Below are 18,614 nucleotides of genomic sequence, written 5' to 3'. Positions count from 1 at the left end.
TGATTGGAATTTGATTTAGAGTATTTTGTTTAAATCAATTTTGTTTAGTGTGCATTCAAACATAAATTGGTAATTTTGGTAATTTTATTGTAGTTTTTAAATTATTTATTTTATTATAACTAAATCTCAAAACGTTTTTCACTAGGCTTATCAAGCAAGGATTCGAGGATTAAAAGTTTTAACTCCTCTTGGATATATTGAGTTGTAATGCACTTCTGCCCAAAATAATAATTTATATCAAGAAATTCAAGATGGTGGTGATAGTAAGGTAAACACAACAATTTGTAGTTTAATCATACATAATAAGACTGATATGAAAATTAGAACTATAACAAGTACTTGAATGGAAATTGAACCAAATGTATAGATAAAAAAACATATCCGCTTTTATTAATTCAAGCCTTCAGAATTTGTGCTTAAATTGCGCTCTTAGGTGTGTTGCACAAAGGTTTCAGGCAGGAGGGTCTTCTGTTAGCAGTTTTGAAGACTGGAGGAAAAAGGTGGATGGTGCTGATAGCTCATCACTCTGTGATGCTGCCTGGACTCTCTGTGCAACAAGTAGAGAATGATCAAATGGAATGGAAATGAGGAATTCTAGTACGAGCACTCTTTCCAGGAATATGTCAGCCGAATGGTTTGGTAGAGGCTCAGATGATTCTGTTGGATTATCTGGTACTAGTCTAGGTGCAAGGAGAAAGAGTTTCGCTGACATTGTTCCCGTAATCGATATGGGTCCTACATTTTATATAATCTTTATGGACTTGGCTTTATGTTGTTTAGTTTATTTCAATGGTAGTGGTTATAATTGAGTTGCCCTCATATGCTTTGGCAAATCAGCATCTTGCTCATCCCATTAGATATTATGTCTAAGATTTAGTTTCTAATACCTACACTAATATGAGCATGTAATCTTAGGGAGGAGTGGATCGAAATGCATCCTTACCAGGCCACCCATCACGCCCTTCAAGTTGTAACTCATTTCGTGATATGGTAGATACAACTGGTGTATCTGATTTCCATTCAGCTGGGTTATGTAATGGATTGCAGGCTGTAGAGACATTGCACTCTGGAGCAGCTGCCCCTGCGTGGATGGGAGTTCAGAGCCATGGCACAACTGATTCCCATTTGTTGGCATCTGCTGTAGGTTCATCATTATCAAGGAGTACGACCCCCAAACCAGCTAGTTGGGAAATCTCTTGGTCCTGGTCTTCCTCCTGTGGGGAGCAGAGTTGGAGCTACTGAAAAGAAGAATGCTATTGGCTCAAGTGTTCAAAATGGTCATTCTGCTGGTGCAACTGAAACTGAACTTACTGAAATTGCAGCCTCTTTGTCTGGCTTGGCCTCGTCAAAAACTGGACAAGTAAATGAAAATTGTCTTGTACAGTCAAAGCTTCAGATGAATCTCGACAGTCAACCTGATGTTATATCAAGCATAGCCAATGATAAAAAATGCAGTCTCCAGCAAATCGTAGAGGATTCTTCTTCTGAAAATCTCCCATATTCTGCCAAGTATGGTGGATTATTGAGGAAAAATGGAATGGTACCAAACCTCAATTCTTCTATAATGGGTTCCAATGGACAAATTAATATTCCTAAGAGAACTTCCTCCTTTGCGGATCTTTACTCAAGAGGAAATTCTTGGTGAATATTAACCTTTGGTGAAAGAGATGCTTGGTTATACAGATCGAAAATGAACCTTTGCAGGTTTGTGCCGGACTTTTCTTTATTATATTTAGTAAATTATTTGTATGATTTCATTAAATATTATCTAGATAAAAGCCTTTCACTTGTCTTCATGTATATTTTGTTCCTTGAGAATTCTGATCAGTGTTAAGATCAAAAGAAAAATTTATTATGATTAATATCACTCCAGTTTAGTGTAATTATTGTTGAATTTAATTTAAACCTATTGTACATTTGAAACACAAATGAATAATGAACAGTAACCTCTAAATGCAGGCAATGATGAAAGAAGCATTTGAAAATTATGTTGTGCAAAAGGTTCTTAAAACATGTGATGATCACAAGTCTGGAGTTGATTCTTTCTCGCATCAAGGTTCCCTTTAACTGCTTTGAAGAGATATACCTACGGTAAACATATCGTTTCCGAGTCAAAAAACTTGTCACAATTGGAGGTAAAGAACCATTGTTGAAACTTTTGATTCTTGTTTGGTTGCTAACATATGAGGACTCACAAACTTTTAACTCTTGTTCTGCAGAATGGATTCGCGTGATCCATGGAGGCTTGAACAAGATGATGACACTTTTGTTATTGCCTTTGCGGGTAGAAAGTAAAAATAAAGGACATAACTTTTGTACAGTTAACAAAGATGTCAAGTTATTCTAAGACATTATTTTCTGTAAATACTAGTAATTGTAAGTAAGCACACGGAACTAGCAAAGAGAGGAATAAAATGTTTTTTTTATGTTGATGTTTGTATATGCAGTAAATTAATATAATTTGATTGAGAATTTTATTGGAAGACTTATGTCAGACAGACGAAACTAGTGAGTGGAGTTATCTTAATATGTAATTTTAAACATTTGTCTTTTGAAAAAGTATGTATCTATATATGTACACATACTCAGAACTAGATGTATAATCTATAAGGTAGGATATTTCATACATATTATAAAATATGTATGAAATACGAATATTTGAAAAAGTTATTTATATGTAAATATTTTGTAAATTATTTATAAAATAAAGTGAAATTTGTATCATCACTTGTTTTATTTGTATTTGATGTCTTGATTTTTGACTTCAATATTATTATAATTATTGTTATTGCATGTTGATTTTTAATATTTAAATATGTGAATCTTGTAATCAAATAATTTATATTTTTTTGTAAAGAAAATTTTTAGATTTTGTGAATCTCTTTGTACAATTCATGTTAATCTTTATTGAATGATTTTTTTTTTTTTTGTTATAAAATAGTTAATTTTTATAAAAAATATATATTCATAATTTAAAAATAAAATAAAATATTTATTAAAAAAAATATTTATATTTTTAATTTTTATCATCTACATGCAAAAACATGTACACAGGGAGCTTAAATGGATGTGTTTATAAGTCAAATTTTATGTATATTTACGTGTATAAATTGTTGTATAAATTCAAACAGTGAAAAAATTAAATTTGTATGAATTGCAAACTGTAATCCACATCCCAACCAAAGTGAAATTACATTCTACTCTCTCCCCTCGCCAATCTCTCTGTCTCATCCATCCCAACCTAAATTTCATTTTTAGTTTCTCCGTTCTTCAAAATTAATCAAAATCAAGATTTCCTATTCCTCAAAATCCTGAGAATTTTTCTGGAAAAGTCATGAAAAATGGCTTAATTTGATTGTGGAATAGATAGGAAAATGGAGAGATATTCAGAGATGAGGGTAAAGAATCAATATATAATAATTTTCGATTCTGCCTCCATTAGTAACCCGTAATTAATTATGGATAGTTTCTAAATTGCACAAAATATCGTATTATTGTTAATTAGACTTTAATTTTATAACAGAAAATAAGGAGAGAGATTTTTATTCAAATTGACGTCCGAAAAGCCAAACTTATTGACTGCACTTACTAGCAGTTTTCGAGTTCCCTGAATTTTTCTTTGGGAATTAAAACGCGCTATAAGTACCTACAAATATCTCAAAAAACTCAAAATCAATGTTAGGACATCTTTTTGGCCAATTTTGGTATTTCGGCACAGCATCTCCGTCGTGCTCCGACCAAGGTGTCGTCGTCCACAGCAGTAGTTTGCCTCAGGTCGGCTGTTTTCAACCGTTTTCAGCCAAATTTGGTCAGAAAATACATTAAAGGGTCTCGATTGGCAAAAAATAAAATAAAAATTCGAAACTCACCAACGACGGGGTTCTCCAGTGCGGCGACTCCGCCGGCTCATCTTTGCGGTTGAGTGTTTTGCTTTGGTCAACGTATAAAAAGGAAAACGGTAATTACAATGGTGGAAGAATTACGCAGAACGAGAATCGAGAAGTGCCTCATCAGAGGCGGTTTTTGCAATTTCTTGTGGCGGCGCCGCTGGGCTTTGCTTGCAGTTTCAGGGACCGCCCATAAACGCAGTAAACCGTTTAGTTTTTCGGTGTTAAATCGAGTAAAAATCTCTCACCATATTCCCTATTATAGAATTGAAGTTTAAATAAATAATAATACGGTATTTTGTACAAATTAAAAAGATGTGCATAACTAATTATGGATTGCTAATGGAGACCGAACCGGATATTGTTCTCTGTTGATTTATTTTACAGTCTAAAAACATGATAGTATCTTATTTATCTATTTTATGGTTTAAATGCATGTATTACTATCTTACCTGACCATTGTTTGATTTGGGATTTGAGACATGATTGCATTACCGGATGCATGTTTATTTGTTTATGTGATTATGTTTGATTTAGTAATGGAGACTACAGGAAAACAGGAAAGGGGTGTGATCAAATAAACAGATGAAATGACAGCCTTATTAGATATCTTGGGAGATGGTGGACGGACTGGGTATATGGGGAACCCTACCGTGAACATTGTCTCATATTAGACGGGGTATGGAGACTTGGTAATTTGGCACTCGTACCGGACAGGATATAAGGACAGTCATGTAATTAAGATTGTTAAAAGAAATGGTTCACGTGTAGCGGGGACATCCCTATGAATCCCATGGATACTAGTAGGCTAGTGAAATGAGAAACGGTTATGATTTGTTTTATTGTTAATAGATATGAATCTATGATATATTCTATGTTGCTGATTATTCTTAAAATTATGATCTGTATGGTATTATTGTCTCTATATATTATTTTCATAAATTCCACTATGGTAAGTGAACGATAAATAATTTTATGATTGATAAATGAATTTGCTAAATTTAGTGCTCCATTAGTTGTTTTGATTTTATACCAACTTTTGTTTCTATGCGGGTGATATAGTGTAATATCTTTACTGAGCTAGTATAGCTCATCCTTTATTTAACCATTTCAGATCAAGAGGACCTGGTTCCAGAGCCCGATCTGCAAGAAGATTGCGAGTAGATGCTAGATACTTTTTATTTTTTATTACTTTTCTTATTTTTCATATTTCTTTTAGAAAATTCATTTCGTAATATTTGTTTAGTAATTTTAAGTTATTGTGTAAGGAATTGTAAACATTAACCTTTTATTTCACTTCTGCACTTAAATTATTATATATTTCTTTCTGAATTTTTGAGACTGTTACATTTTGGTTTTATAATCATCATTCTAGATCTCCCATACTCACAGTCAACATAGTAAAGAAATAATACAACAACAATATTAAAAAATAAAGATTAAAAGAGACTCTATCTTCTCTTTTGGAACAAGATAATAATGTGCATTTTACACGCACAAGAGACTACGAACATAAAAAAAGATATAAGTAATTAATAAATAAATAAATACGAATTTCAAGATTTTTTTTTTAATTTTACAATGCTATTCTCACATAACTTATATATGGTGATACATTCTCTTTATATTATATTTTTTAATACATGATCAGTTCTAATACTCTGAACATCCATGTCATACAAATGGTAAAATATCAATGGCATCGAACATCCAATTAAATATACCTATCAGTAAATTATACTTCCAACAAATAAATTCTTCAGATTATGAAAACGAGAGTGTTTACACCTTCTTGGATGCTTTAGATAGATACAATGCCCATTTCCAGAGTTGCAAATTTCCAGTTTTGGCCAAGAATCACCACTCCGCCGCTCGTAGTCCTGAGACACAGCCCAACTACTGCCAGCCGCTACCTTCACTCTCTTCTCCCTCTTTTCCTTTCTCATTTTCTGCGCTTCTTCGTGCCTCCCCATGCTGGCATATATCTCTTTGGTGAGAGAAATTCTACCATCTGATTCTTTGCTGAGATCTTTGTTGATATTGTTATAAAAGAGAAAAAAAAAAACAAAGAACTGCTACGTTTGTATATGAGTAATCATCTTAGAAAGCTTTCTTGATGAGAACATAGATCAAAGAAAAGCAAGATTCCATAAAGATTGAAGCAAGATTCAATAAAGATTTCTTATCCTTTCTCCTGCTCAACTGCAAATGTTTCTGTCCTTCATTCTTCTGCTTTGACAGCAACCAAACACCAGTTTTACACATTCTTGGTCTTCTCGCGTCGTTCTTTTTTGGCTGTGGGGTCAAGGAAGGGGAGAGAAAGAGAGTCCCACAAAAGAAGAGACCAAACGATAGAACTTTAGCAGAACTCTTCTTTCTCTTCTTACTTGTCTCCTAGCCTCTCATGGGTGCAGATCCAAAGAAAAAGCTACAAGGTATAATAGAAAGGATAGATGGTAATATTTGGCATGAGTGGCTATGTGGATAGAGGAGGAGAGAGAGGAAGTCCTACAAAGAGCCCAAACAAACGGGTTTGATGGTATATATAGAGAGGATAGATGGTAATATTTTGCATGAGTGGCTACGGGGATAGAGGAGGAGGAAGAGGGAATCCTACGAAGAAGAACCCAAACGAGGGACTTTAGCAAGATTCCCTTCTTTCTCCCTCTCTATCTCCTAGCCTCTCATGGGAGGAGATCAAAAGGAAAAAAAAATGCAGGGATGAAGTTTATGGTTTGTAGGTATATATAGAGAGAGAGAGGATAGATGGTAATTAGGAAACTTAACAAATTTTTATTTAAGATTAAAAATTAAAAAAAAAATTATTGGATGTCTTTCCTTTTTTCTTATTGTGTAAAGGGGGTTTCATTGTGATAGACGAGAAAATGGAGAGATTTTCAGAGAGGAAACAGGAGGGTTTGAGAGATGAAGTGGGGGAGGAATAGACAGACACAGTTTTTATGCCGCCGTCGTTCTGAAGAAAGCTGCAGTTTTTATTAATATTAATTGATACTTGAAAGAAAAATAATCAAGTCAACTCAGGAAAGTTATAATGCGTCCAATGAACGCATGCCACGTGTTTACGAGTCCTAGGCGGCTTCCACCTACGAGAAGACACGTATATCTGTTTGCACTCTGCCGCAAGATTTGGTCCACGTCGTCTGACATTTTGCCACGAGTCACGTGGCTGGTCTGAGGCAAGTTCTGTTCGTCCACAGCCAACAAAGGCAAGTTCTGGTTGTGCAACCAGCTGAGCCAAGTATAATGTGTGGAGTCATCGTCCTCTCAGGACCTTCTTTTTCACACAGCTGATTGATAGACCGTTGTCCCATGACCAGCTGCTCCAACTCCATGGTTTGGTGGTGTTGCAACAAGTGATGGTCGTGCAACCAGGCCTTGGCATAGACTGATCGCATGACAATCAGGCCACGATACCTGATAATTTGGGCCAAGGCCAGATCCGGCACAGTGACCAATCAGATTTGCAGGCTTGCGTTTCCTATTTCTATGGTTTTCTTAATCAATTTTCTGAATGATTTCGATGTGCATATAGCTAAGAAAACTGTTTGGTTTGTTAGTGATTTCGATGTGCATATATGTCTCTAAGCTCTGCTGCAAACATGGCCTGCCGTCCATGTATGTGAATGTGTGTAGGCATGCTTAACATAATTGGTAATCCCTCCGTGGTGTTTACCCATTTCCTGCCGTGTATCATTTGCTAGAACATGGTAATCCCCACTGGGGTTCTACAATCATTAGCAAGCTTGCTTCTAATGTTGTTGAAAAATTACGATAAAAAGACTCAATATATATGATAGAGTTGAACACAAATGAGTAACGAACAATAACTTCTAAATGAAGGTAATAATAAAAAATGTATTTAAAAATTATGTTGTGGAAAAGGTTCTGAAAACATGTGATGATCATAAGTCTAGAGTTGATTCTTTCTCACATCAATGTTCACTTTACTGCTTTAAAGAGATATACCTATGGTAAACATATTGTTCCCGGAGTCAAAAAGCTTATCACAACTAGAGGTAAAAAACCATTGTTGAAACTTTTGATTCTTTTTTTGTTGCTAACATGAGAACTCACAAGCTTCTAACTCTTGTTCTGCAAAACGACGCATTACATTGTCATCCTCTTAGCAATCTGCTTGATCCATGGAGTCTTGAACAAGAAGGTGGCACCTTTTTTTAGGAGTCTTGAACAAGAAGGTGGCATCTTTTTTTATTACATTTGCCGTTAAACTGCAAAAATAAAAGATATAGCTTTTGCACAGCTAATATGGATATTAAGTCATCATAAAATATTATTTTTTACAAATACTAATAATTGTAAATAAGCACATAAAAGTAGCAAGCAGAGGAATAAGATGTTTTTTTTTTATTGATGTTTTTATATGCAGCAAATTACTGTAATTTGATCGAAAATTTTATCAGGAGATTATAACAGGCAGACGAGATCCTAGAACTGAATTATCATAAAATATAATTTTAAACATTTGTTCTCTGAAAAAGTTTGTGTCTATATATACACACATATACAAACTAAACCTACAATTTATAAAGCAAAATATAGAAACATGCTAGTAATGAAATATTGTATAAGTATATATGAAATATGAATCTTCAATGTGGAAAAAAGTTATGTATATGTACATATTTTGCAAATTATCTATAATATAAAATAAAGTGAAATTTATATTATAACTTGTTTTGTTTGTATTTAATAGTTTGATTTCTGATTTTTAATATTATTATTATTATGGCATATTTATTTTAAATATTTAAATATGTAAATATTGTAATAATGTAATTTATACTTTTGTTTTTTAAAAAAATTAGTTTTGGTGAATCTCTTTGTATAGCTCACGTTAGGCTTTATTGAATGACTTTTCTTTTCCCATGTTTTGAACTTATTAGTTTTTAATAGTTAACTTTTATTTATAAATATATATATATATATCCATAATTTAACATGAAATAAAATATTTATTGAAAAAATATTTATATTTTTTTATTTTTATCATCTATATTCAAAAACATATATATAGGGAGTTTAAATGGATGTTGAATTATATGCATATTTACATGTATAAATGGTTGTATATGTGGGCATTGCATGTAGAAAATTCAGATAATGGAAAAGTTGAATTTGTATAAATTGTAAATTGTAAATTGTAAATCGAGAAGAAACTTGAGAGGAAAATTTCTCAACTTTTTCGCATCCAATAATTGGAGAAAAAGGTCGCCGATTAAAATTGTTCTTAACTAAGAAAAAAATATTCTCAACCGTTGGTTTTCTTATAATAGTAATCTTTCTTGAACATGAAAAATTCTATGAGCATATAATTCTCTACATGATTCTTCTTCCATCATTATACATTAAAAAAATAAAGTTTAAAATATTATAAAATAAGTGAATTTTAAAAAAGATTATATTTCTTTAGCATAATAATTTTAAAGGTTATCTTTAAAAGAAATGTAAGTTGCATTTAATCGACTTATCTGCAAATAATTGTTTGAACATATTAGACAACATATAGATAATTAAATAAAATGAATTTTTTTTCATAAACAAAGTGAATCATTGTAATCTTTCTTTCTCTTCTTTTGTGAATATCAAGATTACTCTGTTTTAAATTAATTTACGATCGTAATTTGAGTAGATTTATTAATATAGATGTAACTAGTTTTCTTAAAACCCAACGAGAAAAATATGAAACTATTATATAAATCCGCTATCATCACATAACAAATCTTAATTATAAATCCGCTATCATCGATCCTTTTCTTTCATTTGCATTAACAATAACCAAGCATCAACCTTACACATTCTTGATCTTATCATCATTATTCTTGATGTTCCATGCTCACTAAAGAAACAATAAAAGAGCTTGAGAAAGACTTATTATCTTCTCTTTTGAAGAAAAACAATTATGAATATATTGCATGAGAAGTTACATATGCCAATCCAATGCTTCGTCTATTCACTAACTCTGTCTCCCGAAAAATATCTAGTTTATGACTTTAAATTATTTCTTTACCAATAATTCTATAGTTTCAACTAGTTGTTCTCACACAATACGAATAGATAATTTGTATAATTTTAAGTAATTTACAACATAAACAATTTAAAAAATAATTTTATTGTATGACTTATAAGCTAAAAGAATAAATAATTTTTATAGATTATGTGTAAAATTTATGTAAATAAAATATATTGATTTATGTTATATAATAATTTTATATTTTAATTTTACAAATGAAATTAATTATGATTTAAATATCATTATTTTATTAAATAATTGATAGTCCATAAAGTAAATATTAGAGTAAATTAATAAACAAGTCTCCTAACAACCCAACTACTGCCAGCCGCTACCTTCACTCCCTTCTCCCTCTTTTCCTTTCTCATTTTCTGCGCTTCTTCGTGCCTCCCCATGCTGGCATATATTTCTTCGGTGAGAGAAATTCTACCATCTGATTCTTTGCTGAGATCTTTTTGATATTGTTATAAAAGAGAAAAAAAAAACAAAGAACTGCTACGTTTGTATATGAGTAATCATCTTAGAAGGCTTTCTTGATGAGAACATAGATCAAAGAAAAGCAAGGCAGAGAAAGATTGAAGCAAGATTCCATAAAGATTTCTTATCCTTTCTCCTACTCAACTGCAAATGTATCCGTCCTTTATTCTTCTGCTTTGACAGCAACCAAAAACCAGTGTTATACATTCTTGGTCTTATCACGTCGTTCCTTTTTGGAGAAGCATGAGAGCGATGATGTGAATCTATATTTTGCATGAGTGGCTATGGGGACAAGGGGGGAGAGAAAAAGAGTCCTACAAAAGAAGAGACCGAACGATGGATCTTTAGCAGAGCTCCCCTTTCCCTCCTCCCCTGTCTCCTAGCCTCTCACGGGAGCAGATCCAAAGAAAAAACTACAAGGTATAATAGAGAGGATAGAAGGTAATATCTGGCATGAGTGGCTATGGGGATAGGGGAGGAGGAGGAGGTGGAGGGAGTAGAAGAACCTAAATGAGGGACTTGAGCAAGACCACCTCTTCCACCTCCGCTATCTCCTAACCTCTCATGGGAGGAGATCAAAAGAAAAAATTGCAGAGATGAATTTTAAGTTAAGGGTTTGTAGGTATATATATAATTTTCTTTTTTATTAATTGATTAACAAGTAAGTAATTTAAAATATTTGTTTTTATTTAAGATTAAAATAGAAAAAGAAAATTACCCACAAACCCAGGCCACCTCACGGGAGGATCAGTTGCTTCTTTAGTCAAGTACCTGAATCTATCAGGCATTGTACTCTCTCCTCTCGCCAATCTCTCTGTCTCGTCAATCTCATCTCCAGTTCCATTGGTGGTTTCTGCTTTCTTCGAATTCAAACACAACCGAGATTTCCTACCCCTCAAAATCCTCGGAATTTTCTCGGACAGGCCGAGAAAGTTGCCGTTGAGCTTCTCGTTTAAGAATTCGACTGAAAAAGGGGGTTTCATCGTGATTGGGGGATGACAGACCAGAAAATGGGAAGATTTTCAGAGAGGAAACAGAGGGTTTGAGAGAGGAACTGGGGGAGGAAACACAGCAAGTGCCGCCGTCGTTCTCGCGACGAACGCTCTTGCCCTGAAGAAAGCTGCAGTTTTTGGCCTAATTAATATTTATATAATTAAATTAATTAATTAATATTAATCTATACTTAAAAGAAAATTAATCAAGTCAATTCAGGAAAGTTATAATGCGTCCAATGAACGCATGCCACGTGTTTCGAGTTCAAGTCGGCTTCCGCCAACGAGAAGACGCGTAAATAATTATGGAAACAAAACTGAAGCAAATACGCCTGAACAGACGGTAACAAAGGGGACAAAAATCAGTCTTTTAAAACTTCAGCATTTCTGTCGACATCCACAATATATAATAGCTCGTCTTCTTCGTATTTTCTAATTCTTTATTTCACTGTGATAATATCATTATTTACTGCGTATAGGGTATGATCAGCAGTTGATGCTCACAAAAATGAAAAAGAGACAGCCTTTCATAAAGACCTGTTGCATTCTCTGGTTATAACAGATGACGCTTCCACAATTGATGGTGAAGTTGGGAAGAAATTGAACCTCATGGTTCCTGTTCCTGTTCCTCAGGTTGGTGTTCTTCTCTTTCGCTGTTGTAGGATTGCTGTAGTAGGCAAAACCAGATGAGTGTTGCGATTCTGGCTTTCTTCCGTGGTTTGAGCGTCATTGAGCGTGTTTAATGGTTGATAGATTAATGTTGACTGAAGTTTTCAAGTTTTCTTTTACAATATCCTTGCATTGATTTGTATATCAAATATGCTGATCTATATACGATCCATCCATTATCCGCAGTATGCATTATGTACAAACCAAGGAGCTGCTCCTTGGATGTATGTAAACAAAGCTGGCTAACCACGCTCCAGATTAGATTCATAGCCACATCGCCCGTATGCCTCACCTAAGCCACTTCTTAAATGTGGGTGCTGCTCAATAGCGTTCTTAAAAGCATACCCATGAATTTCTTTGATCAAACTCAGTGCCGCTATGTTCTCACAAGCCAACAGCAAAGCAAGAAGCGTTATCAAATTAGGTCTCAAACCCCACTTTTCCAATTCTCCTGTAGATGAGAAAACTTTGCAAATAGTTCAAGAAAAAGTTAACAAATGAGGTGGTAGAAAGTGAAAACTTCAACATCTCTGCAAAATGAAGAATGATGGAAAGAGCTGGAATCATTTGAATGTAAAGAAGATGTTAAATTTAATGATTTTTTCTGTTGAGTTTAAATTCAAAAAAAGGAAATCCACCGTAAAGTTGTTTTACGGAAGGACACGTAAAATTCTATGGGATGTGTATGCATGATTTTCGGTCGATTTGATTTGATCGGTTGGTTGATGTAATCTGTTTAAATTTGTATTTTTATATATATATGCTGAAATAAAAAGAAGAGATTACTTCTTCTCTCCAAAAGAAAGGGCACGCCTCTTCAAAACAGCAAAACAGAGGCAGTTGCATAAGCTTGCTCTGTTTTGCTGCCCTCTCTCTCCTCAACTTTCTCTCTCTAAGTTTCCTTATTCACAGAGCCTCCTTTGAAGCTTATTCGTTTTCGATCAACAAGTGGTATCAGAGCTAGGTTATCTTAAGGGACCGGTAAACCAATATACCCTCAAAAAATCCAATGACATCCACTAGAACAACACCCCCTCCATACTTCAATGGAGAAAACTACCATGTATGGGCAATCAAAATGAGAGCCCATCTGAAAGCCTTAAGTCTGTGGGATGTTATTCTGGATGACAGTGATCCTCCTCCACCAGGGGACACTGCCACTATAAACCAAATCAGAAGGCACGAGGAAGATAAAGCTAAGAAACCAAAGGCAATTGCTTGCCTTTTCTCGGCCGTTTCGGATAGGGTATTTTCAAGGATTATGAACTTCGAATCACCAAAGGCTGCCTGGGAGAAACTTAAGGAAGAGTTCGATAGGGGAGTCAGAAGTAGGAAGGTAAAAATCTTGAGATTGAAGAGTGAGTTTGCATTACTCAGAATGCAGGAAAATGAATCAGTGAAGGACTATGCATCCAAACTCTCGGACGTGGTAAACAAAATGAGACTGCTTGGGGAGGATTTTCTGGAATCAAGGGTAGTAGAGCAAATTCTTATCAGCTTGCCCCCCAAATTCGCGTCTAAAATCTCAGCTTTGGAGGAGGTTGCAGACATTGAGACTATCTCCTCGACTGAGCTGATAAACAAGCTTCAATCCAGTGAGCAACGGGTAAATATACATGTTCGACAACATACAGAGGGAGCCTTAATTTCAACTCAGAACAAAGGCAGCTCTTCAACACAGATTCAAGGAAGAAGGAGTGAATGGAATCAAACTGGAAACCAAAATCCCAGTAAACAAAAGAAATATTCTGAGTGCAGTATCTGTTCCTTAACAAATCACTCAGAAAATGAGTGCTGGTACAAGGGAAAGAAAACCGTTCAGTGCAATTTTTACAAAAGGCTTGGTCACAAGGAAAAATTCTGTAGATAGAAACAGAAGCAGGAAGGATCACGACCAAAGTAGGAACAACTGTAAGCCAATATCACCAAGGTGTCCTGTGAGCCAAGTGACACAATTCTCGTTGCGCTAAGTAAGCCGCAAGTGGAGGATGATACTCTCTGGGTGGTGGACAGTGGATGCACCTCCCACATGTGCAAGGATGAGGACTTATTCGTATCACTTGACAGAACAATCACAGGCCAGGTCCGACTTGGAAATGGTATGCTAGAAACCATCAAGGGCAAAGGCAACATAGCCATTGAAACCAAGGAATGTAGGAAACTTATCACTGATGTAAATTTTATTCCTACCCTCTCACAGAATCTTCTCAGTGTGAATCAGATGACTGATCGAGGCTACTCGGTGGGATTCAATGATAACTGCTACAGGATATATGATCCTGAGGATCGCTTGATTGCTTTCATCCAAAAGAAGAATCAAGTCTACTCCTTGAAACTCAGAGAAGTAGTTGAGAGGGTCAGTGTTGCCTCTGTAACTGAAGGTGAGATTTGGCACAGGTGCCTTGGGCATTTTCATGCGGCTGGGCTACAACAATTGCAGAAGGGAAGTCTAACCAAGGACTTTCCAAATATTGTAGTCACTGAGACAGTATGTGGTGCATGTCAGATGGGGAAATTGGCAAGGAATTCATTTCCTTCGCAAGCAGATTAGAGAGCAAAAGAGAAGCTGGCACTTATCCATTATGACATTTGTGGTCCAATGACAGAAAACTCCATGAGTGGTTGCAGGTATTTTGGCTTGTTTATAGATGATTTTTCCAGGATGATTTGGGTTTGTTTCCTGCAGAATAAAGCTCAAATTTTAGGTGAATTTAAGAAGTTCAAGGCTATTGTAGAGAATGAAAGTGGCAGTGTATTGAGGTGCCTAAGGACAGATAATGGGCTTGAATTCAATTTCAGCCAATTCAATGATTTCTGTTCTGAGAATGGGATCAAAAGACAGCTCACGGCACCATATTCTCCTCAACAAAATGGTGTCTCGGAGAGGAAGAACAGAACCATTGTGGAAATGGCAAGAAGCATGCTTGCTGACAAGCACCTGCCTAAAGCCTTGTGGGCTGAGGCAGTGAACACTGCTGTGTTCCTGCTCAACATGCTGCCTACAAAGGCTGTAAAGCAGATGACACCGGCGGAGGCTTGGAGTGGCATCAAACCATCAACTAAGTATCTAAAGGTGTTTGGATCCGTGTGCTACTGCCATGTCTCGGATGACAGGAGATCCAAGCTAGAAATGAAGACTGAATTGGGAGTATTTTTAGGATACAGTACTGAAGCAAAAGCATATAGAATTCTAAACCTGAAAACCAACAAGCTTATGATTCGAAGAAATGTAACGGTGGATGAAAACAGCTACTGGAATTGGGAAAAGCAGAAAGTCGAACGAGACTGTGTCACAGTTGAAGAAGGAAAGAAATCAATGACAGTCAAACCCAACTCAGAGTGATGAAGAAGACGAATAAGATGAAGAAGGTGAAGCAGAAGAGAGAATAAAAATAAAAAGTCTAATTGACATCAATGAGAGGTGCAGCTTTGCCTCAAAAGAACCTTCCTCTGTTGAGGAAGCACTTCAGCAGCAAGAGTGGAGACTTACCATGGAAGAGGAAATCAGGATGATCGAAAAAAATAATACTTGGTCTCTTGTAAAATCAAGTACAAACAAAAAACCTATTGGAGTAAAGTAGGTGTTCAAAGTGAAACTCAATCCGGACGGGACAACAAACAAGCACAAGGCACGGCTTGTGGCAAAATGGTACTCCCAGCTTTCAGGAATCGACTACACAAAGACCTTTGCTCCTGTGGCCAGATATGAAACAATTAGACTCATTCTAGTCATGGCAGCTCAGTTTAGTTGGAGTGTGATGCATTTGGATGTAAAATCGGCCTTCTTGAATGGCAAGCTGAATGAAGAAATTTATGTTGAGCAGCCACTGGGGTTCATTCAACCTGGAAAGGAGAGACACGTCTATCTTCTTCACAAGGCCCTATACGGCCTCAAACAGGCTCCACAAGTCTGGTATGATAAGTTAAATACATACTTACTCCACTGTGAGTTTGAGAGGAGCATGACAGAAAATACACTGTATGTGAATAGAGATGAAGACAGTCTTATCACTGCAGTATATATTGATGATATACTGGTGACAGGCAGCAACAAAAGGAAAATGATAGAGTTCAAGCTAAAATTGGAAAAGGAATTTGAGTATGTAGCCGCAGCTACAGCAACTAACCAAGCAATTTGGTTGAAGAAGGTGTTCAATGATGTAAAGCTGAACAAACAAACACCTACAGTGTTATATGTAGACAACAAGTCTGCAATTGCCATTGCGAAAAATCCTGTAATGCACGGGAGAACTAAACACATCAACGTTAAGTATCATGCTATACGTGAGGCTGAGAGGAATCAAGAAATAAAGCTGATACATTGCTCCACTGATGATCAGCTTGCAGACATTCTAACCAAGGTCGTGTCTAAAGCTAAATTTGAGGAATTGTGGAAAAATGTGGGGATTGGTGAAAAAAGTCATTAGGGGGGGAGTGTTAAATTTAATGATTTTTTCTATTGAATTTAAATTCAAAAAAAGAAAATCCACCGTGAAGTTGTTTTACGGAAGGATACGTAAAATTTCATGCGATGTGTATGCATGATTTTCGGTTGATCTGATTTGATCGGTTGGTTGATGTAATCTATTTAAATTTATATTTCTATATATATATGCTGAAATAAAAAGAAGAGATTACTTCTTCTCTCCAAAACAGAGGCAATTGCATAAGCTTGCTCTGTTTTGCTGCCCTCTCTCTCCTCAACTTTGAAGGTTATTCGCTTTCGATCAATAGAAGAAATGAAAAACACTTTGGGGGAAATAGTAAAAAAAAATAAAGCGGAGGAAACATATGCAAAATAAGTCTCCTTTAAAAAGAAAAAATTAAAAAGAAAAGAGAACAGGATTTAAAGTTGATGCTGTTACATAAGAAAAAAATAAACGAACAAACAAACAAAGAACTGCTGTGTTTTTAAAGAAGATACAACTTTCTATATGCGTAATCATCTTAGAAGGCTTTCTTGACGAGAACATATATCAAAATAAAGCAAGGCAAAGAAAGATTGAAGCAAGATTCCACAAACATTTCTTACCCTTTCTCCTGCTCAACTGCAAATGTTTCTGTCCTTTATTCTTCTGCTTTTACGGCAACCAAACACCAGTTTTACACATTCTTGGGTCTCATCACGTCATTCTTTTTTGGAGAAGCATGAGAGCTATGATGTGAATCTATATTTTGCATGAGTGGCTATGGGGATAGAGGAGGAGGGAGAGGGAGTCCTACAAAGAGCCCAAAAGAACGGAGCTTTAGCAAGGTTCCCTCTTCATCTCCTCCTCTGTCTCCTAGCCTCTCATGGGAGCATATCCAAAGAAAAAACTACAAGGAGGAGTTTTAAGTTAACGGGTTTGAAGGTATATATAGAGAGAGGATAGACGGTAATATTTTGCATGAGTGGCTATGGGGATAGAGGAGGAGGAAGAGGGAGTCCTACGAAGAAGAACCCAAACGAGGGACTTTAGCAAGATTCCCTTCTTCCTCCCTCTCTATCTCCTAGCCTCTCATGGGAGGAGATCAAAAGAAAAAAAAAAATTACAGGGATGAAGTTTAAGTTAAGGGGTTTGTAGGTATATATAGAGAGAGGATAGATGGTAATTAGGGAACTCAACAAATTTTTTTTTTTATTTCTTGATCGACAAGTAAATAATTTAAAATATTTATTTTTATTTAAGATTAAAAATATTTATTGTACATATATTGGACTGTAGAGATTTTCAGGGAGGAAACAGAGGGTTTGAGAGATGAACTGGGGGAGGAATATAATACGTGTAGTAATGAAATCAACGCTTGTAGTAATTCAGGAAAGTTATAATTTGTCCAATGAAAGCATGCCACGTGTTTACGAGTTCTAGGCTGCTTCCGCCAACGGGAAGCCACGTATATAAAGAAACGGAACCGAAGAAAATACGCCTGAACAGAGGGCAACCCTCTGTACGTCCCAATATTCCTAAATAAACGAACAAACAAACAAAGAACTGCTACGTTTGTATATGAGTAATCATCTTAGAAAGCTTTCTTGATGAGAACATAGATAAAAGAAAAGCAAGATTCCATAAAGATTGAAGCAAGATTCAATAAAGATTTCTTATACTTTCTCTTGCTCAACTGCAAATGTTTCTGTCCTTCATTCTTCTGCTTTGACAGCAACCAAACACCAGTTTTACACATTCTTGGTCTTCTCGAGTCATTCTTTTTTGGCTCTGGGGTCAAGGAAGGGGAGAGAAAGAGAGTCCCACAAAAGAAGAGACCAAACGATAGAACTTTAGCAGAACTCTTCTTTCTCTTCTTCCTTGTCTCCTAGCCTCTCATGGGTGCAGATCCAAAGAAAAAGCTACAAGGTATAATAGAGAGGATAGATGGTAATATTTTGCATGAGTGGCTACGGGGATAGAGGAGGAGGAAGAGGGAATCCTACGAAGAAGAACCCAAACGAGGGACTTTAGCAAGATTCCCTTCTTTCTCCCTCTCTATCTCCTAGCCTCTCATGGGAGGAGATGAAAAGGAAAAAAAAAATGCAGGGATGAAGTTTAAGGTTTGTAG

At 35.6% G+C, this 18,614-nt stretch overlaps 1 protein-coding gene and 2 long non-coding RNA genes across 3 annotated transcripts; 2 read left to right on the top strand and 1 right to left on the bottom strand.

The window, feature by feature from the left end:
- The first annotated feature begins 251 nt into the window (after positions 1 to 251).
- LOC148268644 (pumilio homolog 4-like) lies at positions 252 to 2,432 on the top strand. Its single transcript, XM_088212456.1, has 5 exons — positions 252 to 268; positions 916 to 990; positions 1,145 to 1,704; positions 1,960 to 2,135; positions 2,220 to 2,432. The coding sequence occupies exons 2-3, from the start codon at positions 988 to 990 to the stop codon at positions 1,643 to 1,645; spliced, it is 504 nt and encodes a 167-aa protein (XP_088068582.1). The 5' UTR covers positions 252 to 268; positions 916 to 987; the 3' UTR covers positions 1,646 to 1,704; positions 1,960 to 2,135; positions 2,220 to 2,432.
- A 7,732-nt stretch (positions 2,433 to 10,164) lies between these two features.
- Positions 10,165 to 17,626, bottom strand: LOC148268642 (uncharacterized). Its single transcript, XR_015816760.1, has 2 exons — positions 17,110 to 17,626; positions 10,165 to 11,536 (listed from the first exon to the last, which is right to left on the bottom strand). It is a non-coding gene; the product is annotated as an uncharacterized LOC148268642 (long non-coding RNA).
- LOC148268643 (uncharacterized) lies at positions 11,551 to 13,125 on the top strand. The gene is made up of 2 exons (XR_015816761.1): positions 11,551 to 12,041; positions 12,264 to 13,125. It is a non-coding gene; the product is annotated as an uncharacterized LOC148268643 (long non-coding RNA).
- Positions 17,627 to 18,614: the final 988 nt, after the last annotated feature.

This window comes from Carica papaya, chromosome 2 (genome assembly GCF_054855325.1).
Source record: "Carica papaya isolate Zhongbai chromosome 2, ASM5485532v1, whole genome shotgun sequence".
Classification (NCBI taxonomy): Eukaryota; Viridiplantae; Streptophyta; class Magnoliopsida; order Brassicales; family Caricaceae; genus Carica; species Carica papaya.
This window is presented reverse-complemented; position numbering and strand designations above follow the sequence as displayed.